The sequence below is a fragment of the Sinocyclocheilus anshuiensis genome, unplaced genomic scaffold (genome assembly GCF_001515605.1).
Source record: "Sinocyclocheilus anshuiensis isolate Anshui unplaced genomic scaffold, SAMN03320099.WGS_v1.1 scaffold1534, whole genome shotgun sequence".
NCBI lineage: Eukaryota > Metazoa > Chordata > Actinopteri > Cypriniformes > Cyprinidae > Sinocyclocheilus > Sinocyclocheilus anshuiensis.
The window spans coordinates 706144-733202 of NW_015544232.1; the positions used below are offsets into that span (position 1 = coordinate 706144).

At 37.5% G+C, this 27059-nt stretch overlaps 2 protein-coding genes and 1 long non-coding RNA gene across 4 annotated transcripts in view; 1 reads left to right on the forward strand and 2 right to left on the reverse strand.

The window, feature by feature from the left end:
* LOC107697532 (fos-related antigen 2-like) overlaps positions 1 to 1858 on the reverse strand; it is a 7097-nt gene extending 5239 nt beyond the window's left edge. Inside the window, exons 1-2 of one of the 2 annotated variants that reach the window (XM_016498332.1) lie at positions 1694 to 1858; positions 1260 to 1352 (exon numbers count right to left, since the gene is read on the reverse strand). Coding sequence is in view for 1 of the 2 variants with exons in the window: in XM_016498331.1 (XP_016353817.1) it covers positions 1260 to 1361 (102 nt within the window). In the remaining variant the exon portion in view is untranslated. Of the gene's footprint in view, positions 1 to 1259; positions 1477 to 1693 lie in introns of both variants that reach the window. The other variant, XM_016498331.1, reaches the window with a different exon arrangement.
* Positions 1 to 14083, forward strand: part of LOC107697533 (uncharacterized) — a 21288-nt gene extending 7205 nt beyond the window's left edge. Inside the window, exons 2-3 of the long non-coding RNA XR_001635212.1 lie at positions 8492 to 8495; positions 14073 to 14083. This is a non-coding gene — a long non-coding RNA (uncharacterized LOC107697533). The remainder of the gene's footprint in view (positions 1 to 8491; positions 8496 to 14072) is intronic.
* A 2371-nt stretch (positions 14084 to 16454) lies between these two features.
* The window catches only part of LOC107697534 (BRCA1-A complex subunit BRE-like), a 91235-nt gene continuing 80630 nt past the window's right edge, over positions 16455 to 27059 (reverse strand). Inside the window, exons 7-11 of the mRNA XM_016498333.1 lie at positions 22218 to 22317; positions 19129 to 19199; positions 18085 to 18167; positions 17497 to 17650; positions 16455 to 16717 (exon numbers count right to left, since the gene is read on the reverse strand). Of these exons, the coding sequence (XP_016353819.1) occupies positions 16654 to 16717; positions 17497 to 17650; positions 18085 to 18167; positions 19129 to 19199; positions 22218 to 22317 (472 nt within the window). The 3' untranslated portion in view covers positions 16455 to 16653. The remainder of the gene's footprint in view (positions 16718 to 17496; positions 17651 to 18084; positions 18168 to 19128; positions 19200 to 22217; positions 22318 to 27059) is intronic.

Sequence of the window (27059 nt, forward strand, 5' to 3'; positions counted from 1 at the left end):
CATAGACCATTTTGCAAGTCTGTGAGCTTTTTTCTCCATGCAGAAATATGCATATATCCTATCATCCCCATCACTCATATGTATTAAAAACATGCATTTACTAAAGTATAATTGTTTAACTGGCATTGACTGCAAACGGTCTATTGCAATTGAATTTAATTCATCATATCAGCCAGTTCTAGTCAGTTCTTTGAAATGTATAACCCAAAGTCTGTGTAAAATGTCTTCATTTAGGTATAGGCTACAAGTCCTCACTGGTCTCATCTTTTTAAATGTCCATGTACTCGATATCCGAATTGGCTTCATTTTCTCCACCCTAAACTTTACAGTTTAACTACGGATAAAAGTTTTTTTTTTTTTTTTTTCAGATAAACAGATATAACATTTTCTGAAGGTTAGTAAAGTGCAATAGCTGTGTGGAAGTCCCGGAAGTGTCGCATCCTGTGGCCACTACGTACTCGCTCTCCGTGGGTTTATTTCACATTACGCACACCACCCACGCCACTGCTACCCTTATCTGACGAGATTCCTAATTCCACGGAAACATAATGTTATGCGTGCCAACATGTTAACAAAACGATAGACTGCAAGACGGGGGAAAAAAAATCACCTCTGGGAATAATTTATTAAGAGAGCGAGACGGATTCCTCTGATAGGATTTTACGCATTTTGCGGCGATGCATAAAACCTATATGCGTCCTTCGTGCACTTTCTTTTGAAAATAATGATCAGAAACGATTAACCTATTCTAAAACCTAGCAATTTATAAAAATAGTAATATAAAAATGTAGCATACGCTGTATTCTTAAGGTATGCATGTATATAAGTTTTACGCACTTATAACACTTGAGTTGCTTTTCTATCAAAAACATGCATACAGGGCCACTGAATGTACTTCAGTTTACATCATGAAAACGACAGCCAGTCACTCTTACTGCCAGTCCTCGATGTATAGAAAGTGTGGTCACTTTTTACGTGACAGAAAATGTGCTAATGTGTTCTTATTTAGCAGAGCTGCTTCTAATTAAATATTGCCATTGTTGTTTATTGCAACAACACGTCGTTTAGTATGTGTAATGTAGTATGAGCACTGTGATGTAAAGTGTGTGAAGCGAATATGCTGTGGATAAATGCATATCGTTACCTGTTAGTTTGGAATTAACTATGATAACATGGTAGGACTAGTTATGTAAACCAGAAGTGTGTAAACATTTGAAGTGTAATCAGTATACGGACACTCAAGCGCATCAGTAGGCTACCTGGTAGTTGGAGGCGGGGATGGGGCTGGTGTCCGGGTGCGCTGGTGAGCTGCTGCTGCCGCGGGAGGATGTGTCGTATGTCCCGGTGTAATCCTGGTACATGATCCAGGGAAAGAGGAGGAGATTTCAGAAGGTTGATAATGAATTCCCACACGATCAGAGTGTCTTCAGAGGCAAAAGAAGCACCTCCAAGCAAATCGATTCCTTTATACCTAACCTAAAAATGATATCCAAAATACTTCTTAATGGTCAGTATGTTAAATCCAGGCGTATCTATGCAATATTATATTATTAGAGAAGTCAACGCTCTCAAATTCTGTAGTCTCTTTAACAGTCCAATAAATAGATGTTCCCGTGTAAACCTAATGCCTAAAAAATCAACGCTACTGAACCAGATGAAAATGAAGAAAAAAAAATATCAGTGAAGCACCTACTTTTCTTCAGTGAACTCGGTGCTCTCGTAGGTTTAGTCCTGTCCCTATAGCAGTGACTCACGGCAATGATGAGTGTACCGCTCTGGACTTTGTTGAACTGATTTTGGCGACTAAGTGAACTTCAGTGTCTTCTACAGGTCACGTCGTTAGATGACTCACTTCAATGGCACTACTCTACTTCGTAGCTCCGCTTATCAACGCCAACCTGCGTCTACGCGTCACAGCCTTGATAAGTCGCACAGCAAAATAGGGGTGCAGCCTGTATATTTTATAGAATTATGCCAGACGTTACTATCCAATGAAACGTTTATGAAAGAATATGGGTAAACTCTAAGTTATAGAACCAGCAATTCAGCAAAGGAGAAATGTATAAAATGCTTTAATTTGCTTATAAACTTGTTTGCTTGTCAAGGCCACCCCCATTTCACAGTTGGTTTCGACCATTGACGCATGTTTCCAAAAATGGGCAGTTGCGTCAGAGCACACGCGCATGGGTTTTCTTGGTAAAGGCACGGTAAAGACGCGTCAAGGATTCCCTCCCCTCTTTCCCCACCTTTAACTTTCACTGGGTGGTCTCTGTGGACACATGCTCTTGGGTCCTGCACGGAACACAGGGGAGAGTGTGTAGCGGGTGGTCGTGGGTTTCATAGAAAGTGGCCGCAGAGCATAACTTTGCGGTCAGCATGGTGCTCTCGGAACCGTGTGTGCGCTTTTTAATTTGCAAGCATGCATGTCTTAAATTTCGCTTCTTGTCACCATGGAGTTTTAGTTTTTCACTCTTTCGGGAGGTCGAAACACAAGATTCTTAATTCAGTAGTTTTTTTTTTGTATTATTCAACTCTTTATTTCATCATAACCGTTTTTCAACCTATTTACTCAATTCTTCAGACATAATTTTGAACCCAGACTGGATCAAACTCACCCTTACAGCCAGGAGAACAGATAGATGTCGCCAGTGGTACAATAAAATGTATTGGGGGAGGGGAATTATCAATTGTATAATACAATTTTCAACACTTTTTAGAGTTGAGTTTTACAGTCCTACGTGGAGTCCATCCTATTTCGTGTAGGAATCGGATATTTTATATATATATATATATATATACTTGTAGAAATGCATGTTGTGGATACATAACACATGGGTATGATATGGAGATGGTTTATATAAATGCATTTTAACACAGTACCAGTCGGGTTTGGAACCAATGTTGTTGTGGAAACATTGATTTTTAGTTTGACATGTCGCCATAATGCATTACCAGCGATAAACAGAAAAAGTGGAAATATTTCAACACTTCACTGCAGTAATGCGTTTCAGATGAGTTCATTTTGAGGTAATTGATTTGGAGTTAATTATGAAGATAACGTATGAGTGAACACCGGTGCACAAGACATACCCATCATTAGACTGATAGGTACACAAACTAATTGAATAAGCCATGTAAACCAATAAGCCATTAATAATAATAATAATAAATATGCAATATACTACGATCAAACTAAATATACATTACATCTTATGATTTCTCTTTATATCTGTGAAGGGCTGTCGTTTGTGTTTCTCTATACTTGTCTGCCATCTGATCTGATAGCTGAGCATTATGGAAAAGAACAAGAACAGAAGTGATGCGCGTTCCCGGTGTTGGTGAACGTCAGTCGTTGTCTGGCACAGTACTGATCTCTTCTTAGAGAAAGATAATTATAGCTGTTCGCAGGGTAAATACGACGATGTTTAGTCTAATACCATCGATAACTGCCATAAATAGCTGAGTGGAAAGAAAACAAGCGGAAATCATACAGTATGCACAATATACACAGAAGTGTAACCACATAACTATGTGTAATTACTATGCCCTTACGAAAAGGTTACTATTTCAGATTACCATATTCATATACAATACTCCATCGCATGTGGCCATACACCATAGCATTAACTTGGCCATGAGTGCAATATACTGATAAATGGATAAGCTCCTTAACCCAGATTTAATATGAGACGCATTCATTCTAATCTGATAACGTCTCTAGCCCTGGATGCACGTGGCGACTGGTACTGTAATATGAGGTAAATACAATGAAGGCACATGGGGAAGGTAAGGAGGCAATATAACTTTTACTGATGGTTTATCACGTATTTAACCTGTTAATTCAGTGCCCAACTCTCCATCACATGGGGAAAATGATGGGTGAGTTAAAACAGTAACAAAACTATATAACATTTAGGGATATGCCGGTATAAAATTTTCATGTTGCGATTAATTGATAATGCTGTTTATCACGGTATGCGGTATTTTTTCACGATATTGAAATTTAGTTTTTTTTTAAAGTGCTGTCATAATACAGTGTAACAGGTTTAATAACATTTTTCTTATAACAAAAATAACTGAACATTTAAATGCAATAAAGCAATACAGAAAAATGTATAAAGTTAAAAGTTGTACACAGATTAAAGTGCAAAAAAACTATAAAGACCAATAGGTATCACTTTACAATAAGACCTCATTAGTTAACCTTAGTTAATGCATTAACATTCACAATGAGCAATAGCTACATTTGCTACTTACCGTGATATATCGCATTACCGAATACCGGCACAAGTCTAAAATTTTCACATATTTTAATGACATAGCACAAACTGATTTACATACATTAATGCCAGAACAGTAGGCTATAGTTTCATGCTGGAATCCCCACAATTGTTGTCTTTATGCAATATGGGGTAGATTTGGTGGCACTGAGTGCCTAATTAAGGTCACGATCTGCCTGGGAGTCTTGGGTGGAGGCCGATGAGCAAGTGTTTTGTGGATTACTGACTAGTGAAAACACCTGATCTAGATTAGTGGTTCACTGATCTCTTGAAATTTTATTTGCAGATTTCCCTGGCAACTAATGCAGACTTGTCTGAAACAGAACAGAGCTACAATGTGAACATTCCAGGCCTGCAGGGAATACGAAACTCAGAGGACAGAACATGAATTCATGCTGGAACATTTCCACTGATTAAGCCAATCGCATTACAGAGAAGTAGGAAACATGGCATTGGTTTGTCTATTGTACATAATCTCCCTGGTATATGAAAGACTTGCTCAAATGGTAAATGCAACACAATAATAATTCTCCAAGCAAAACCACAGCTGAAATTCAAACATCTGCTATTACAGCACTTCATTGGTCATTTCTTGATTTCTTTACTAAGGCAATGATGAACAACTTCTTAACAAAGACAACATATTAAAACAAAAATATTCAATTATAAAAGAGTTCATGATTATTTTGAATGATCAGATGGTAAACACAGAGACGAGCATCTTCATAAATGACTAGGACAGCTGAGAACAATGAATGCTGTGTTAAAGACCCAAATTCTATAGCCAGGCAACTTCACGTTTAAATTCTTGTTTATGTTTGTGAATGGAGAAATCCTAGAGACTCGTCTACAATGACTCAGAGTTGTCACGGAATGGAGCATTCTTTATATACTTATATTTCCACCACCTGCTGTCTATAACCAAGTGGTCAGGATCTATTTCGGCAAGGAAGAATGTGATGTATGCAAGCATTCTTTACGATATCATGCCCCCCTATTACCGAAAAACGTTCTTCCTTTAGAAAACTGACAAGAAGTGTTTATGCTTGCCAGTAGTCTTAAAAAAACTGTTTTTGCTGGCAGTATGCTAAATTCACCTATACACAAACACAAACTGCGGCTTTGACCGTGGTTCTGAAAGAGTTATTACTACAAGAATCAGTTCCTGTTACAATGGAAGGAAATGCGTCACAAACGTGTGGCTGACTCAAAACAAAGAGCGACAAAATGAAGTGATGGCCACTTAAAAACAAAGAGGGGGTTGGAAAGTAAGAGCGTATAGTGGAAGAACTTAACAAATGGAGAAGAAATAGGAGAGGTGGGGGGACAGAAAGATATAAAATTGGTCTTTACTGCAAGAGGGTCTTCCCGTAAACCTTCGGTGTTTGGCCAAGGCAAATATGACCCATCACAGTGAGCTTTTATTCCGAGAGGGCAGCAGAGGAAAGATGCAGAGGTATATCTGAGAGTTTTAACATCCTCTACCCCCTTGTTTTGCGAATTATTTTGTCAGGTGCCGCTTTCGGAGTCCTTTTCATCACAGGCACTGAACACAATGGAGAAAATTGTTTCGGAACGCAAGGTTGCTCTTTTAGATCTACGTAAAGTATGAATGCACATGGAGATGAGGAGCAAGCCTGTTGGAATGCTAATTTATTTGTTTAGAGCACAAGTGTGGACCCAGTGTTGGGCTGTCTGATCGGATAAGGTTCCTGTAAAACTGTCTGCATCTCGTTGATGTGTCTTAAGTGCTATAAACATGGAATGTGACAGTACATAAATAGGACTAATACACCAGTTTGTAAAAAGCCCAGGTGCAAGCTACCACAACAAGCCTCACTGATAAGAAAGGAGGGACGAGTGAGCATTTGTAAGCTCTTACAAAAACGTAATACTGCTTTTCTTGCAAACATTTGAGGAAACCTTTGGCAAACATTGCCGCAGATTCAAAGGAGCTTTGTGGCAAATTTGTTACATATTAACTGCAATTGTAATTTGTTGAGGAGGAGTTAAAGAACAAACGTGTCCTCATTGTTTTAACTGTAGATGTACTTGATGTATTTAATTACTTATTACTTATACTAATTACTTATAAAGACCTTAATGGTTTAGCTCCTCAGCGCTTGAGTACTTCTGTGCAGCATTAAACAGTCACATATTTTTTGTGGTATAGACGCTGCTTTGGATGCAGCTTCTGTCCAATTCCATAAACTATTAAACTTTTCCATAGACTATTACTGTATTGTGTGTTTTCAGGCCAATCAGCATCTAGAACTGGAACTATGTATCAGTTTTATTATGAAATTTTTTTTTTAATCACTTCCACTTTGATTTCAATTTAGATTTAGAGTTAGAGTTTCTCTTACTCAGTACAGATCCGAGGCATAAGTCAGATGTGACCTTTGCATGGTACTATATGAAATAACTCAAGTTGTGGTATAGTAAATGCATGATTGTAAAGAGCTGATGCAATAAATAACTGATAATATCATCATATTTTCTATTATTTCTTGCATCATCTCCTTATGATGTAAATCTGTCTGTCAATCCTAAAGAGATCTAACCATGCTGACTCAGTGAGCAGCAGTCTCTTGACGATTGACCTGTCTGTACATGAGTTTAACTTCACTTGTCTCCACCTGCCCTTGTATAACACCCAATAACAAGCCTAAAGAACAGGAGAGGTGAGACATACAATGCAAGTGACATTCTTTCCACCTTACAGAAATGGAAACAGACGATAAATTGAGTGTTACTTTGACCCTATCCAATTTCCTATGGCATTACCATTACTACAGCTATACACATATTTCTTTTGGATAGGAAGTGGAACAGTTAGGGAACAGTGTCCCTCTCTGGGGCTTACTCCTTTGGAGCATCCATTCTGTCCGGTTGAATGAAAGCTTAATGCAAGTGTGGAAAAGTGGAAAATTTAATTAAGCAGCTAGGGGGGTTTGAGCCTCCTCCGTTCCTCCATACACTCTCCTCACTGTGTTTGCTGCCCACTGTTTGTCTAGCTCTCCTTCTGAAGTCCTGCAGGGCAGGACCTCTGAGGTCAAGGGCACATACAAAGGTCAACAGTTTACAGCTGTGCTGGAGTTAAATATTTGGTAAGCAATAATGATGCATTTAACTTCTGCATCAAAAACTAATTAAAAGGGTATGTTTATTGTACCACATTAAAACATTAAAGATTCAAGGTCTAGAGCACTACAGATAGGCTATGAGTTTCAGGTTCGATCACTTTTAACTGGTTTTATTAGCACAGCAATGCCATAAAAGTTACCAAATGTTCAATGAATAATACAACTTATTAATAATAAACAGAATTATAGTAATATATGTTACTATATATAGTATATTACTTTATAGTAATATATATTATATATGTATAGCATCACAGCAAGCTTACAAAACAATATAGAGACTTATTTTTACAACCTACGTAAAAGCATATTACATTAAAATGTTAAATAACTTAATACAATTTAATCCTCAACATATATAAATGGTGCCCTTTAAAGGAACACTCCACTATTTTTGAAAATAGGCTCATTTTCCAATTCTCCTAGAGTTAAACAGTTGAGTTTTACCGTTTTCGAATCCATTCAGCCGATCTCCGGGTCTGATGGTAGCACTTTTAGCTGCAGCTTAGCATAGATCATTGAATCTGATTAGACCGTTAGCATCTCGCTCAAAAATGACATAAGGTAACTATAATCTCATTCCGGCGTAATAATCAAGGAACTTTGCTGCCGTACCATGGGTGCAGCAAGCGCAATGATATTACGCAGCGCCTGAAAATAGGCTAACTTCCGTCAACATAACCAATGTGACCACCTTCTTGCACAGGGAGCGTGCTGGGCACTATTTTCAGGTGCTGCGTAATATCATTGCGCCTGCTGCACCCATGGTACGGCAGCAAAGTTCCTTGATTATTACGCCGGAATGAGAGTATAGTTCCTAGCCGTATCGGCCTAGAAAATCGCAACTTTTCATTTTCCGTCAGTCTTAGTACACGATGTAACTACAGAAGAGTCAAGTTTTAAATAGGAAAAATACAGAAACTCTTTGGTCAATTTTGAGCGAGATGCTAACGGTCTAATCAGATTAAATGATCTATGCTAAGCTACAGCTAAAAGTGCTACCGCCAGACCCGGAGATCGGCTGAATGGATTTGAAAACGGTAAAACTCAACTGTTTAACTCTAGGAGAGTTGGAAAATGAGCCTATTTTCAAAAATAGTGGAGTGTTCCTTTAACAAAAGATTTGTAGACTTAGATGTCATTTACTATTGTTAGACATTTTCCTCCAAGAAAAAAGCTTAAAAAAAAAATAAATAGGATTATTATTTTTAACAGTTTATGTAAAAGTTATTAAAAGCAGTTTAAAAGTAAAAAAAGCAGTTAAAAAGTAAAAAGCAGTTTAATATGGAACATGTAATTGCTGGTGTATAACAAATGACTAAAAGTGTTTTTTTTTTTTGTTTAATAGCTGAAACAAGCTAAAAAAGGAAACCATTGACTTGTTGCCTTTAAACAACTTACATAAAAAGCTTTATATATTAATTTTAAATGTAAAAATGTTTAATACAACCTACATGGTCAATTAATTACAGCAAAACAAAACCAAAACAAAATGAAGTGCCATCTTCTCCTACTCAAAACTAAGAATATGACAAGATAATATCTGCTAATAAGGCCCTTTCACCCCAAGCAGAATTATAAGCTAATTAAAGCGATTAAGGTATTCATATTTTCATATCTTTATTTTCTAATTTAGCCAGCGTGGGTACAGTAAATGACACCATCACTATGAAAGTGTCTTTAAACAAAAACAATCATGTTTGAATAGAACTGCAAACTGATATGTACCACTTACAAAGAAATGCAAAGCAATAATGTATTTTTTTTAAATTTATTATTCATTTATTTTTTATGTGCCACTCAAAATTCTGGCAAAGATACAAATCTCCCTCTTCCCAAAATCTATATCTGTTAGAGAAACATTATGGAAAGCAGATTTTAACAATTTTGGCCATGGGTGTTACAGAAATGCAGGCCTACCGCCAACTAAACTTATCTGGGTAGTGTATCTATTAAACTATTTGTACAAATGATATGGGGCTTATTGAATCTATATGAGATGCAGCAATAACTCTGAATGCGTCTCAATCAAGTTTTATTAGACTTACACAAAATTATTGATATATCCATTTAGCCTTAATAAGGACTGGTCTAATTATTATACAACAATAAACAAAACAAACAAATCTGGAGTTCCATGTAAAAATTCTTGAAGAGAATAGGTCGAGGACTATAGGGTTCACAAAATTCCTAAAAAAGATTCCTGGCTTTTGATCTGCAGCGTGCACCCGTCCATGCGACTCTACCTTGCATACATCACTCCTTCTGACAGGTCAATCAGCCAGACAGGCCATCAGAGCACATCTCCCAGCCTGACAGCGGTCAACGCTCAATCCAGCCTGACAGTTGACCAGGTACTGCCGCCAGCCAGGCACTACCACACACGGAGAGTAGGAGGAATGCAGGGAACATGGAAGGGCATGACTCTTTGAGGATGGACAAAAGTAGTTCGGAGACATCTGCACGAAATAAGATGTCTAAAATAAATGATCTCAGAAAAAGTCACACGAAGAAGTGACCACATCTTTAGTCGCTGACAAATGCTCCATATCAAATGGAGTGTCAGTCTCTTTAATTCCAAGTTAAACTGGCAAAAGCCAAGAGCTGTGTGCCAGGGCTGACGCACCTGAGGGGTTTGCTTCTATAAATCCATGACAGGTCTAAATCGAACATTTACGATTTGCAGCCCAGAGGAAGATGGGAGAAAATCTGCATTCATCTTGTCATCCCCCCATCATATCCCAAAGAGAATGGAATAAATAAATAAATAAACCGAGTCCCAAAAACGTGAGGGGGAGACAACGGCAGAAACCAGTCAGAGCCAGAAACAGACCGTGTTTGATCCGCTTAGCATGGCTCTCTCCTGCCTTTTGATGCATGGCTAGGAGGAGAGTAATTAGCAATTAACAATCAGGGCTTAACGAGTGGAAGTTATTATCAAGCAAGGGTGAAAACATATCTTGCACATTGACAAAGCGAGGCAAAAAAGACTGTAATTCTCTCATTTCCATGACATCTTGGAGGCCATTTTTCCCCCCTGCAACAGATCAAACAGACTCCAACAAAAGGCCTCAAATCTTCTCTACTCTTCCAAATTAGCTAAGCCTCTCAGCTCCATCATCCCAAACATGGCTCGCATCAACAACCCCATCCACGTATACGAGTGCCGCCACCGCTGAAATCCTCAATCCTCAATCCCTGCCGCCCCCTCCTCTCCCCCACTGGAACAAGACGACGAAGAGGGGAATAAACTCTCACTAACATCACACTGAAATTGCAGACTTTAGGACACAAAGTATCCCAGAGTTACCAGAATAGGAAATTTTGTCTCTCGTTTTCCCCTCTCACAAATGTTTGTTTCAGCGACTTTATTTTAATGATGTGTTTGTCTTTTGTTTTCCAGAGGAATGTATTGAATAACCGTGACCGCGTATGAAATCGCCAGGCCTGACAGCTTGGGAAACTCAGCAGTGGTAAACAGGCAAAGGTGGCGACCGCGTTTCGTCAGCCTTGCTCTGACATATTCAGGCCTTCATAATGTTCCTTATTTCGCTCCGATTACCTCTCATGTTTGCCGCTGCCCTGTCTTCTTTGCATCTCCAGGGGGTGAGGTGATCTAAGATGGCAAATGGGATTTTCAATCATTTGCGTTCTCTTTTCTTTCTTATTGTGGACATCAAAACTCTATCTAATGTTGGAGTTTGCCTTGCAGATGAAAGGGAACCAAACGTCTGGACTTCTCCCGCCTCTCTTTTGATTATTTCTTGGATGACGTTCTTCTGGAGGAAGGTAAGGACAGAGGCAAAAGTCACAGTAAGGGGCGTCATATCCACTATTGGAGATTACGATTAGACCTAGAGATGTCAGCACATAGAGGACACTGGGGCTAGTTGTCACATGGGGAAGTTGTCACATGAACTATGTATCAGCAACTATAACCTTATTTTCTCAATCAGCGGTATGATGGTTTCAAACACCTAGTTTGACACTGTAACATGTTAATGACTGTAATTTATAATCTGGCTAAAACAATGGTTTGATATTTTTGTTACCTTTTCGATTTGATACATTTTGCATCAAAAATGTTGCTGAGTCTTCCTAAATATCCTAATAAACCTATTAAAAACTTTTTTAAATACAGATTTTGTTCAGTGAATCAAACTAATTTTTACCTATGAAATAATGAATAATGAAATAATGGTGGACAATTACTGCAATAGATTTTTCTTCTTCTTAAGGCTTTAAGGTAAAGCCTTTACAAACAAACAAAAATACTTTACAATAAGGTTCTTTTTTTAACATTAGTTAACCTGAACTAATAATGAAAAATATTTCTAAAGCATTTATTAATCTTAGTTAATGTTAATTTTAAAATGGACTAATACATTATTAAAATCAAAGGTTGTATCTGTTTATATTATTTCATGGACCTGAGCTAACATGAAGTAACAATAAACAGTTGTATTTTTATGTAACTATTAGGGGTGTGACGAGACACTTATCCCATGAGACGAGACGAGACACGAGACTGGGTTCACGAGAACGAGACGAGACGAGATTTTTAGACTCCTCAATGATGAAATATATAGGGGAAAATAGTCTTTTATTCTTATTAATTAAAATCATGAAACTTATACATTTTCACATCAATTTATTAAAAGTTTAACAAAAATTACATGTTTAGGGCCCTATGAAATGTTTAATTTTTTTCCTCACCATATTATTTATATTTTTTATTGTTACCAAATTCTGTGTTTTAACATGTCTAATTATTTGAATGCATGAAACAACTGAATTTATTCATTTTTTTCTTAAAGTAGCCTTATGATTTTTTTCCCCCTCATAAATTCTGTGTTGTATATTTACATTTTGTTCTGGTTATCAAATGAAGGCATAAAACATTAATTTAATTTATCATTTATCTTTTAATTTTTGAAAATTAAGCAAACAAGATTTTTTGGCAAACAAAGGGGATTTACTATTAAAATTAAAACATTGAAGAAATGCTTTGTGTGATTATTCCTTAAAAAATAATGTTTGTTTCATTGTAGTAGTAGTAGTAGGCTATGTACATTCTACTGAAAAATAGTTATAGGCACAATGTCTTCAAATCAAACCGGACTTTTATTTTGACGGGTTGCCGTGAATATCTTTACAGTTCTGTGTATGAGATATGACGCTAGTTTTACTCAAATCAAACGCTAAAATGCTCATGAAGTGACTCTCAGAGCAGTTCTGGAGATGTTGTTCATGTGTTTATGTCCTCATTTAGTGAGACGGCAGACGCTGAAATCACCGCGAGTGTCAGGCATGCTTCAGTGTGTGTGTAGTAAATGAAACCGCGCGTCTGCGCCATTCATAAACAGAGACAGGCAGAACATACAGGATTCATATTTAAATCGACTTTTGTTGCTTAATATTTACAGATACTAGTCCATGTCTGATTTGATTTAAGTGTAATGACCTACTTTTGATTAATTAATTCAAAATTTGACAAATTCCGCGTTAAACTGAATTATGTTTTTATGACTGGATAAAGACTACACTGCGTAATTTTCCCGCTTATCATGCGACCACTTGCCTGATGTGAACAAAATATCTTACATACCACCACTGGTGAACGAGCCAGTGTAATGCAAATATATCTGAAAGGTCTGCGCCAGTCACGTTCTCGTGCCACGAGATCTCGTCGCACCCCTAGTAACTATATACAGATATAACTAACATTAATAAAGATTAATAAATACTGTAACAAATGGTTTCTCATTGTTAGTTAATGCATTAAAGTTAGCTAATGGGATCTTATTGTAAAATTTATTTATTTTTTAAATTGCATTAACTAATTTTCTCACTGTTCATCTTCCAAATAATCACCATTCAGAAACACTGAGAAAAACTGAAAACGGAGGAAAAACTGGGGAAAACTTGTTTTGAAATGCGATTGTGGCTGGGACTTCTCTAAACCTGTATTAGAAATGTATACACTCAGATTAACGGCTGGTTTGATGTTATTTTAAAATAGCCTCTACAACTGAAACTGTCAGCAGCAGTTCCTTCAACGGTTAACTTACTCGCTTGGAATGACAATACCGTTGCAATTGATGAATCTGAGCATCATTTAGATTGCCAAGTTTTTTATTTTCTGTGGCCTGCTGCCATCAAGATGGTTTAAATAAAGCAAGATTAGTGGATTTGGGGAATTAGCAGCAACGTTGGCAGGCAAGACCCCGGCACTAATAGTGGAGAGCAAAAAGAAAACAAGGTCTTTGAAAATAGGTTCACACTACACCTCATTTACAGCTGTTTATTCCTCTGCATCCCTATTACAACTCTTCGATATAAACTATTGAAATTAAAATTAGACTTTGATATAGAAGTTGCTGACATGTGCATGAAATACACTGGAGGAAGCACTTTGTTTCCTCCCAATCCATAATGTACTGCAATTTACTGTTAATGCAGCACTAGAGCTGATGGAGTGGGTGCTAAAAAAAGAAACAAATCTGAATGCTGTTTCGGCTTAAAGGGACCATCAACCTTTCGTTCACCTCTCTCAACACCACCTTAAATGGGGGTCCACACAGTCTGACGGGGCCAGTTTAGCAGCAGGTCGGAAATGTTTACAGTGTCAAGCATGTACAGAAAGGAAAACAGACAAAAAGAATCTTGTTATTAATTCTTTTATTAAGAGACTTGATTCTATTAAAGGCCCCAAATGCATTCATCCCGTGGTTCCCAATTAGACATGACAGCTCCTACATTACCAACAACAAATATAGCAGAGGGCAGACCCCCAGGCCAACAAAGACCCCTGACAATGACCCCTATGCTTAATGATGAAAACAAGCGAGCTCTCACTCTTACAGTCGCTCCATCCTTCAGCTGTAGGTTGTCTCCCACACATCCCGTTCATGACTACACTCCCTTAACGAACACACTCACAAATGTTCACTCTGGTTCAAGTTTGAAACCCTGTTAAAAGCAATCAGTGTTGACAGTGACGACACTCCAAGACACTTTTCCATCACAAGAATACAACACATGCAGATACTCACTCACTCACACGTACATGCAAATTGGAACCAAATCCTTCAAAGTGCAGTGCAACACATTCAACTACACTCTTCTTGCAAATTACAAGATTAAACAAACAAGACTAGAATGAACCATTTTTAGAAATAACAGTGCTCATAATTTAGATGCTTTTTCCAGTTTTGTGGAATCTTAATTGGAAAAAAAATTAACGACATTTTTCAACAACTTACTTCATACATATTTACGAACTAGTATGGAGGTATGAATAGCTTTGCGATGCAACTCAAATAATATTGAAACAACATTAAGTTTTGTGCTGAACTCTTTTTCTCTCTTCAAGTTAAATACTGATGACCTCACACTTAGTGTTTGCTAGGGCAAGGATCATTACCATTGCTCATTCTTAGTTTTAAAGGGGTGGTTCACTGTTTTTTTTCTAGGCTTGATTGTGTTTATGGGGTGCAGTCTAACATGTGTTAATGCTTTGTTTTTACAAAAATGCATTATTTTTCACATATTTTACTTTTATTCCACACCGCTCTGTCCCTTCTCACTGATCATTTCCTTCTTTTATGAAGCCCCTCCCTCAGAAATAGGCGATGGGCTCTGATTGGTTAGCTAGCCCAGTGTGCTGTGATCGCGTCCATGTTTAACGCTTCTCATAGCTATGTGAAAATAAGTGTATAAACGTAACAGTTCATTGTTGGAGCTGAGCTGAATGAGAGAGAGAGAGAGAGAGATGCAGAGCAGAGCGTGTGCAGAGCAGGGGATGTGAGGAACAGGATTAGGAACCGCTGCTTTAGAACATTGATTTTGAAACTTGTGAATCCATTAGAATCGTTAGAAGACAGAATCGCGATTCGTATATGAATAGATTTTTATGTGCACCACTAGTTTTCTCTTCCTCTTCTCTAAAGCAGCGCAGCATGGCCCCGCCCCCTTTGCTGCCCTTTCTCGAGGGCGGGGTTTATCTGGGTTTGTCACGTCACGAACCCGGGAAGTAACTTGTTGTAGTCCCTACCAGCTGTTTTTGTAGGCATTAAACTGCCAGAATTTTAAAAGACGATATCTCCGTTTGCATTGAACTTTCAGCTTCGTAACTTTGCAGATATTGTTTATGCTCAAACAGCAACATTACACACTAACTAATGTTAAAAAAGTGAAATCGCAATCAACCACCCCTTTAAACGGAATTTGATGCTTCAAATAATCCAACCTGTTTGGTGCTAATGATTACATTTTGGTTTCATAGTTTCTCCTGACACAGTCAAAATGAAAACTGAATGGTGAAAAGACTAGATGTAACAGATAATAGAATGTAGGCGTTGTCTGACCTTGGTAATAAATGCTAACACAAGTTATGAGAGCTATGATCGACAGCCACTCCAATCAAATCCAAGATATTCACATTCCTCCAAACATGGCCTTACTGAACTTTAGATTTGGAGTTGATTTTTAGAATTAGTTCCTATTTCTATTAGTTAATGCATTAATTAACAATAACTAACAATGCGATGCATTAGCAGCAATGCAACAATGCACTAACGAGCAATGCATTTATTATGGTATTTATTAAATGTAGTTAACTAATGTTAACAAATGGAACCTTATTGTAGAAGTGTTACCAAAATAACACATTGATACAGCTCAGCTAAATATTTATCAGATTTGCCTAAAATAAACAGGTACAAAACATCAAGCGTAGTGTTAGTTCTGGCAGGTCACGTTAGTCAAGCTTGCATCAGCTGACCTTCAGCTGATCCCCATCAACCTGTGGGAATACGACACCTTAATTGTCAGTCATCTTTGACGATAGTGGTCCTGACAGAAAAATTAATCAGTGGATGAATTAAAAATGTAAAACACTTTAAAACATAAAACCAGAAACTGAGTAAAGCAGCAAAGTAACTTGATTTATTGATGTAATCTATTACATAAAGAACATGAGAAAACACAAATAGCATATAAATAAAAAAAAAAATAAAAAAAATAAAATACACACAGTACTTTTAAATGAACCAAATGACATTGCTTATGAGGGCTGCAACATTGAAGAGTACTAGTTGGCAGACTTGCGAATCACAGGTTTCTTTTACAGACTCCTGCTTGACTCTGAGCACATGCTGTCTCCTGTACATCATGTTTATAGACTCTCCATTCAAATCAGAGAGCTCCTAATTCACACAGTACATCTACAGTTTTCCGGTGGCAAAAGCCCCCTCCTGGAACTGAGGGATAAAGCTTTTGAAGTAAGCCCTGTGGGAGAGAGAAAACGAGAGTGAGAGAAACAGAAAAGAAAGAGAAAGAGAAAGAGACACAACAACAGCAGTGTCATGTTGAAACTTACATGTGAATCACCCTGAACTCCTGACTATTAACTTGACAAATTACTAGAAAAACGATACTTTCTACTTAAAGACTACTTAATTCAACGTGTTAATATTTATAATAACATTTAACTTTATAATTACAATTTTTAATGCTGGACCACAGAATTGGTATAAAGAATCATTAGATTATGCTGGTATTAATATTGACTAGTCAAGTTTTTAGTACATTTTTTTGTATTTAGCATTGCTACAATGCTACAGTTTGATATATGTTCAAAAAGTAAGGAAACACAGACTACAACCGATCATTGCAGAAAAGACTAAATAAATGTCCATACAAGCTGGTAAAGTTGACAAGTGCATCTACATTTTTATTCTCTGCTTGATTAAAGCTAATCCAGAAAGCCAAAGGAAATGTTATCCAAGCAGAGATAAGATACAGGCCAAACACAAACAAAAGTAATGTATTATCTTTAACACTTATCACACTCAGGACAAAGAGTGCTCTCCAGCTATGAGGTGTGGCTGGGCAAAAAGTCCAAAGGTGAATGCTACACATTCCAGAAGCTTCCAGAAAACTCACTTTAACTGCATTCAGGTCACCATTATATATAAAGTGGAACCAAATGAGAGGAATACAATTTCACAGGGAGAAAACTATCGGTTGCTCTTTGTAAGGAGGATTCATTATTCATTTGTTCTTACTTGGCTCGCTTGGCCATCTCGTTGCCGTCCCAGCGTGGACTGTAGGGGTAAGATTTCTGCACCTGAGAGTAGAGCTGCCCACTGCTGGTGAAGTGATAGATAGACTGAAACGTGAGGGTAGGTTGATCTCGAGGGAAGTATAAAGGCAGGTCCACTACAAGAAGACAGCATGGAGAACAGCTCAAACACAGATCATCCATAACAGAAATGGTGAAGCATGAAAAATACCACCATGGAATAGTTATAGAAGTTCATATTTTCACAATATATAATGGCAACTTAGCCTCAGTGAAAATACGTGACTCTGGCTTCATTTCTGCAAAAACGTACAAATATATACAATTCAATGCAGTTTTTTTTCCACAGTAAAAAAGCTCAAAGACTTCTAGAATCTAAAATGGCACGGTTGCTTCAGCAAATGCATTTTTATCTGCAATGGAGAAACAAATTATATCACCTATAGAGCCTTTTATGAATGTGTTACCGGAAATGTGCAGCAAAATGTACCTGGAACAAGTTTTTTTTTCCAGAGTCACATATTTCCAATGACCCTGGGTTGCATAAAGGGGACATGTTTGTGTATCTCACCATGGACCAGGAAGCAGAAGTCTTTCCACATGAGCAGAAGGGTGAGCTTGGTAAACCCAACAGCATCATACTCTACCACACCCCTGGTGTAGTCAAAATAGAGAAATATTCATACTTGATGATATTGCTGTATACAATATAAGATAACAAGGACAACTTGGCATATCCCTGTAATATTGCCATGATTGGCAATATCTGTACTATTAAAAACTTGACTTCAAAACGACTGACAAAGGAGTCAAACACACAGTAACCCCAAAAAGTATTCGGACACTTAAGCTACAATTTTAATCATGTAATTATTTTGTCATCTAATGCAATGACATTCAAACATTTTTATGAGCCCAAATACTTTTTAGGGCCATGGTATCTTCTGGACCATTAGCAGAGGATACTTAATATCAAAATTGTAAAGAGAACAGCACTGAAGAACCATGAGATATGAATAATGCGTCGTCCTACTACGTTTTTTTAAATCAACGTGCTAGGTTGTGCCTCTTGCCAGACTGCGTTGTCTGACGACGTATTAAGGTGTGTTAATAAACTGGAGACATCTTGGTGCCTTGTGTATTAGAGCCCATTATAAAGCGGCTGTTTGTACTTGTTTATGAGATTAGAAGCAGAATTATCCTAAGTAATTAAACAAACAAAAAAAGGAATTAATGTTGGTAACTAATTTCTCATGATCACAGGGGCATGGTGAGCAGCTATACTGGTTACCACTTCAGGTATAGACTTGCAAGGCCAGTTTTATTTATTCATTGTCTTGATTTGGAGGGTTTTATATCTCAAGTGTATCACATCACTTTTAGCTTTCTATTGGGTTAACACTTTATATACAAAAACCTAACAATGAATTTGAATTTGTACAATTCTAGATCACTACTGAAATTAGTAATAACGCTGTTAATTTATTAGGCTCCTTTTATGATAAATTGCTGGTGTTTCTCCTTTTTAAGTTGTTAAATGACTGTTAAATGAATATGGTTTACTCTAAATGTCAGAGACAAATTAAGCAGTCTTTAAAGGGAAAAATGGACTCACATTCCAAAGTGACTGAGAAAAGCAGCAATGTATTCTCTCCTCTTGTGATATCCTTGAATGACATACTGAACCTGTGTTAAGAAAAAAGCAATAAAGAATCAAATGACAGTGTATCGGTGGAAAAATAACAAAATGAATGCAGCTGAAAAAATAAAGTCACTGCACATCAGAAACTTTTTTTACAATGTAAAAAATCTGAACAGAATTGAGATGGATACTGACGCTACCTTTGCAAAATCGACACTGTTATTCAACTGAACTGAATTAACATTTCAGTTAACTGACTTGAGCTGAGTAAAGTCACGATAGTCTTCTGTAGAGCTGCTTTACAGCTGAAGTTGAATAAGTTCCGTAATTGATGAATTTTACAACATTAACGGGCCATTCACACAAAACACGTTATTGCTTTGAAAACAGTGAAGTGCAGAAAAAAGCAAAGCCTAAAAAAAAAAAAAGATGTGTTCTTTAAAATCTGAACTTACTTTAACGTCAGTGCTGTGTTTCTTGCTGTGCGCAAGAGACACCGCAAAAGACGCAAGACATTGAGTGCAACGGTGGAAATGGAAAAACATGCTCTGTTTGAACGGCCCCTAACATTATTGTTGTTTTCCTGTTTATTAACATGAAGCTTTTTTCAAACAATCTGTATTTTATAAAATGCTATATAAATAAATGTGACTTGACCTGACATTGTCTGAAGAAAATATCTGCCTGAGCAAGTGATATGAGCAAGATCTGAATGAGCAGGTACATTAACCATTAGGCCAGGACTCTATCTGTGTTGTCTTATGACAGGAATCACTTTTCAAATTCATCAATTTCTACTAGAATTAAAAAAACAACAACTGTATTTCATAATCACTTACACATGATGCTTTTTTTGTGTGAAAGGGTGGTGATATATGGAGCTCATACTGTATCTAGGGTTCTACACTACATTTTTAGCAAGAAAAAAAAGTCTGCTTGAAAGTCTTTGCTTTCATGCCTTGTTTATGAGATTCAGCATCCAGGAAAGGTGTTTGCCTAACCAATGTTTGTTACCCTGCGTGACAGATGGATGGCTTGTGGCAGTCAGAGAGAGCCATACTCTGACCTCCACTGGCAGCAGGTGAAAGACCCTCAGGTCCCGAACTGCTTGATGGTGACCTACACTCACTGACCTCTTAGATGTACATAAATAACCCCGAATTTAACATATGTTCTGGCAGACTGCAGTTCCCTAACTGTATGGCTGAACATTTTGGTGGTTTAATGCCAATATTCCATTTGTCACCACAAAACATTCTGGAGGAAAATTGTTGATCAATCTTATGCTATAGAGGAAAATGCTAGAATATGTGAAAGCAACAACAGTTTTTTTGTTAAGTAGATGTAAGCATTTGTATTAGAGCCCTGCATTTCAGCCCGGGCCCGACGGGCCCTGACTTTTTTACGCCCCTAGGGCTGGGCTTCGGGACAATTTTCACATCATAGCTTCTCCTTATTTTTATATTTTAGACATCTATCAATTAGTGATGAAAAAAAAAAAAATTCGGACTCGGGCCGGTAATTCTGATAAGCTGTCGGACAAGGGCCAGGCTAGGGCCTATATTTGAGGCCCGTGCAGGGCTCTAATTTGTATGTCTCTGAATCTCTTGCACTGATTAAATTAGCAGAGGTTAGAATCATACACTCTAAAAAACACACACACACACACAAACTTGTTCTTTTTGTTTCTCTAAGCCTTGATTGTTTAGAGGAGGTGTGTCAGGAACTTTGGATCAGTGAACTCTACACCCACGCATGGAGTGTGGGAGATGCTGACAGGTGAGATCAGTGATCACAGAACATGCTCTATGGCAAAAGTTCAGAGTCCAGCTTCCGGTGACTGTGTGCTCATTCTGGAATAGAAAATACCATTCATAACAGGTTTTACTACCACAGATGTGATCTGTCATAATAGTGTCACTTTCACAAACATGATGTGGGTCATGAAACCTGCACCATATCTGATCTGAGAGCTGCAGCAGAGTTTAAAATTATCAGTGAATAATGGTTTCAATTTTGGTTCGTCACCACACATACTACAGAATGCTGCTGTGATGGCATATTTTTGTAGGCCAATCCAGCAGTTGGCATCACCGTGGTACCCTCAGCAAAAACGCAATGCTATTATTAATGAAGCTCTGTGACCAACACGTTTATGATTCTTAAACATTTTGTTCATCATGATTAACAAATGAACACAACTTTTTTTTAAATTTTGGAGCCTAAATACAATCTGCAAAAGTAAAAAAGCTAAACAGGCTTATAAAAGAAGTACATGACAGTCTCATGACTTCAACGTCACCATCACTAAGCTTCCAACAACACTTTCAGTCTTTATTTAAAAACCATTTTCCTTGAAAGTCTGATTAGAATCATTGGCAAGAGCATGCACATAAATGCAAACGGGCTGTAAAAGCGGACTAGTGAGAAGATTAGTTTTCCTGTTTGGTGTGATGATGTTTAATGACCCCAAAAACCTCTGAATCAGTACACTACACTGCAAGCACTGGAGTAGATATAAGCACTCTGAAACACATAAACCCCCTCATTTATATGAATCTAATTTGTCGAATATAAACTTAAACTGGGGGCAAGAAAAGTTCTATGTTGTCAATTTTGTCATTTTCAAGCAGACTAATGTGTGACTCTAGTTCAGGTGAGTGTGTCCTGAGGAGCTGGGGGCTACTGGTGGGGCATGAAGTGGAAGATTGGAAGGGTTGATTATTCATGCTGTCTGTGTGGATATGAGGAGTGGGGCTGAACTGAAGTAGAGATGTCAGGGGAAAGGAATGTCAGTCACTCCTCAGGCTAGTGACAGTCACATTTTCTCCATCTTATTTCCACTTGTCATAAGGCCTTGTCTAAACTCATCAGAAATGTACATAAACAAATAAAAACACATGCATGCGAATTCATACAAGCGCATCAACTTTAACATCCGTACACATTATTGTGTACTATAAACAAACCCACACTTCACTGATAGTGTAACCTAACTGATTATACGATTATAGTAATTAAATGAAGGAACACACACACAAAAAGTAGGGATTATTCTTTACCTTGTTTGTGAGTAATTGGCACACTTGAGGCACATAGTCAATGAGGCAGCCTCCACTGGGGAATGCTGGGATATGTAATGCCGAAGATCCTCCAAGTGCACTAAGAGAGAAAATAATAAAAAAAAAACAACAACATTTAAATACAGTCCTACATGCCTTAAAAGGAATAACATCATTGACAGTTCCTTTATCTCATATAGCAAAATCAGTGAATTGCTAACAGTGTTTTTGAAGGTCAACATTCGGTGAAACCGTAGAGCAGCTGATCTTCAAGCATCACTCCCTACATACTCCTCTGTTTTCAGTTTGGGGATTCTAGAGTACTTCATTAGTGTGCAGAACATGGAACAGCATTTCCACCCATTTCCATAATTATACAACTATTTTTCACATTTTATAATATTAATCAAAACTATGAACTAACAAATGGAATGGAAATGGAAATGGAAAAAAATACAAATAGACAGGATTCTAAGAGAACACTGGAACTTGCCAGATCAATGAAGTTCATGAAAAATATGATGTAGACGTGGAAAAAATAATGTCCATTAATGGCTTGGTTTGGTTTTTTAGATGCTTATTTTTGCCTGGACAGTCCTTTTACAAACAGCTGAAAAAATGAGGGGAACGATCTCTAAATAAACATGAAGGAAGATTACAATACACTCTAGTTAAAAAGGGAGAGGAAAAAAGAAACATTTCAGATATTCTGTCTAGTCTCTGAATATATGAAGAGTAGCAACTAGAATCCTCTGTCAGTTGGGTTTAGATCAACAATGCCCGACTGACAGAAAGATTACCTTTTGCTGAAACAGTCTTTGGCAATATACAAGCATGGAAATGTCATGCACGTCCATCAAGCTCCTGAAGTATATTCATGGACTGTTTAAAGATGTTAATGCACAGACGTGTTATTTATTAACTGCAGAAACAGGAAATGAAGAGGGACGCCACTCAAATGCTATTCAGCTGTCAATTCACCATCATAACACAATGATGTTGCTGTGCTACAATAACAATAGAGCAGCATCTCCATGGAGATACAGCTTGATTCTGATGTGTGTGATGCTTTCCTGTGCAAACATTGCTGGCGTGGTGTTAAGGTGTTCTGTGTGGTTGTCAGTGTGTTGCTTCGCGGTTACTAGGGCTTTCAGAGTGGTTGCTAGGCTGTTAGTAAATGACACCACTAATATTATGCTTTGTTCCAGCATCTACAGATTGTGTAACACCAGCAGACATAAGCACCCCAGAGTAGATGAGAATTTGCCTGTTGGAATAGGATAGGCTTATGGGGATATTTGTTTAATAGCTATTTGAAGCAACCAAGAAAAATCTCAGCAGGCGATATTTTTAGGGAAGATTATGGAATTACAACCTTGAACTGAAGTTGTCAAAGAATATTCTGTTCTGACTTGCTTGAGCAGATATTATAGGGATTCACTGAAGCCAACAGACAAAAATATGCAACAAGCTATGTAAAATAAATATTATGAGAATGGTATTATATCTAATATATCTTGAATATAGTCACAGGTCAACTAAAAGATGCTTTAAAGTAGTAGTTCACTTCTAGAATGAAAATTCTGTCATCATTTACTCCTCCACTTGTTTCAAACCTGTATGAGTTTCTTTCTTCTGTTGAAAGCAAAAGAAGATATTTTGAAAAATGGTAGTATCTGAACAGTTGATGAGCACCACTGACTTCCATAGTAGGAAAAAAAAATACTATGGAAGTCAATGGTGCCCATCAACTGTTCGGATACTAACATTTTTTCAAAATATCTTCTTTTGTGTTCAACAGAATTTGAGAAACTCATACAGGTTTGGAACAAGTGGAAGGTGAGTAAATGACAGAATTTTCATTCTGGAAGTGAACCACTCCTATTAGGCAGGGATGGACTAAAATTTGCCCAACCCCAGGCATTAAGCACAGCAAACTACTTTCACAATATCGAAAGACTTATTATACTATATTATACTTGATTTTAGGAAACTTTTTTTTTTTTTGTAGTACACCATCATTCAAAAGATTTTTTTTAAATAAATGAATATTTTCACTCACATTCACTCACATTCATTTGATCAAGATTGACAGTAAAGACATCTATAACGTTATATATAATCCTGATTTTCAGGTTTCTTTTGTGTTTTTCAGAATGTTATTGGGCTTGTGAATAGACCCACACTGTTATACGAACACAAGAACAAAGAGCAGAACAGAATAAACAACAGCCAGAGACAAATGAGAAAACATGCAAACAAACGGCACAATAATACAAAGCACAACCAACAAATAGCTGTCTTCTAAGACAGAAACTAAATCAAAAACAGAAGAGAGAAAAAAAGAATGTTTGGTAGAGTTCGCAGTGCTGTCAAACTATAGAATGTGTAGGTGTCCATCTCGCACCATCACATGTTGAAGGAGATGCGAAGTCCACTGTCAAACTCAGTGAGCACCTCACAGTCATAATAACACAGCCTGCTGTGTGGGAGTAGAGAGTGGCCATCACTGCAAGAGTGATATGCCGGGTAAACCTAGATGTGTGGATTCAGAGAAAGAAAGACAGAGACAGAGATAGAGAGAAGGATTCCTGGGAGGGTTTTATTTCACTCAGCTCAGGCAGGCTGAGAGCGACCTCTCTCTTGCTCTTCTCTTTCAAGTCCCACTCACTCTCTCTCTGGTTCTGTGACGGGGCCGCAGGGACAGCCGCATGATTGGCTGGCTGGAGGGGATGCGTTCTGTGCCAGCCTGGATGAGAGCTGAAGCAGGGGATTCCTCACATGTGCTGGGTTAGTTTAAAGAAATTGTTCAACCAAAACGAAAATTCTGTCATTTACTCACTCTCATGTCGTTTCAAACCTGTAAATGACTTCTGTGGAAAACAAAAGGAGAAATGTCCTGGCCCAACCCATCATGCTCCAAAATAGGACCACTAAGCACTAAACCACTAAGTTATCCATATGACTTGTGTATTACATTACTGTTATTTTTTTTAAGACATATGATAGCTTTGTATGAGGATACCTCAAATTTGGTGGTTATTTCCTGAAAATTTCTCCTGGACAATCAAACTTTTAATTGGTCATGTCACATAAAAACCAATGTAGATCCAACACAATTTAATGGCAATTTCTATTTTATGTTTTGGCAAATTGGTGGTTAATTCATATTAATTCACACATTCATACATTTTTGTATGATCTGCTTAAGCCCCAGTTATGAAGGTGGTAGGAATTAATGTGAATTCATATGAAATTGCCACCATGTAAAATTGCTACATTTTCCAGTGAGATTGGGTTGGCAGATCTACATATAAAAAGTCAAACTTGCTGCAGAAGGTCTTTACATAGCATATTTTAAATTACCCAAATGCAAATAAGATTTGAGGATGCAGTGGGAGGAAAAGTAACCGAATAAAACTTATATTTCAATCTGTTTCTCATAAACATTAAATCAAGCTATCATATGGCTTCAGAAGACTTGAAATATAGTGCATGAGTTGCTTTCAATGTACGAAAAGAAGCATGAACATTCTGCCTTTCCTTTTGCTTTCCACAGAAAAAAGTGGGTCTAGAACAAAATGAGACCATGCAAATGATGACAGAATTTTCATTTTTGTAGTAGTTAGTTTTTTTGTTTTTTTTTCAAAATCAAAAATATCTTCGTTTGTGTTCCACAGAAGAATGAAATGCATACAAGGTTGGAATTGGCATGAGGGTGAGTAAATAATGACAATTTTTTGGTTAGAACATCCCTTTAGTACCTATAGCAACACTATATAGATTATGCTGAAGTTTGAGTCTACAGAACATGAACGCCAGTACCAAATGGTAAAACAACACAACAGAACTAGCAGCAGAAGAAGTGTACACGCACCCACACCCACACACACACAAACAGCGGAGACCAGGACAACTAGATGAGCCCCAGAGACAGATCCCCAGTGAAGACCTTTTCTCATAGATGGCCACCGGGACAAGACCACAGGAACCAGTTGAGTCCTCTGCACAATGTGACTTTGCTGCAGCCTGGAATTGAACTGCTGGTTTCGTCTGGCCAGAGGAGAACTGGCCCCCCGACTGAGCCTGGTTTCTCCCAAGGTTTTTTCTCCATTCTGTCACCGATGGAGTTTTGGTTCCTTGCCGATGTCGCCTCTGGCTTGCTTAGTTGGGGACACTTAAAAGGGTTAGTTCGCCCAAAAATGAAAATTCTGTCATTAATTACTTATCCTCGTGTCGTTTCAAACCCGTAAGACCTTCGTTCATCTTCGGAACACAAATTAAGATATTTTTGATGGAATCTGAGATAATGACAGAATTTTCATTTTTGGGTGAACTATCCTTTTAATTTCCAGCGATACCGTCGACTTGATTGCATAGATACTATTTAAACTAAACTGAGCTGGATGATGACATCACTCAATTCAATGATGAACTGCCTTGAACTGAAAATTGAGAGTTTACTATTATCATTTTGCATTATTGACACACTATTTTCCTAATTAATGCTGTTCAGTTGCTTTGACACAATCTGTCATACACACACAAATACCATCAGCACAAGAAATGTCCAATACAAATTCAACTCAAATCAGGTACAAGTCTGATAAATATCCACCCACTCATGGAAAAAAAAAATCAAATCTGTTTACAATGTGTATTAGTATCTGTGCAAAAAGTTCAAATCGCAGACAGAAAAGTGGGCTTCAGAAACACTGTGCTGCTGTTCTAGCATTCATTATTTTTCAGGGATGTCCTCAGGAGGCCCGTTTCCAAATTTCCAGTGTTGCTTTGTCCCCCTGGCTCTACCTTTGTAAAAAAAAAAAAAAAAAACACACCCCC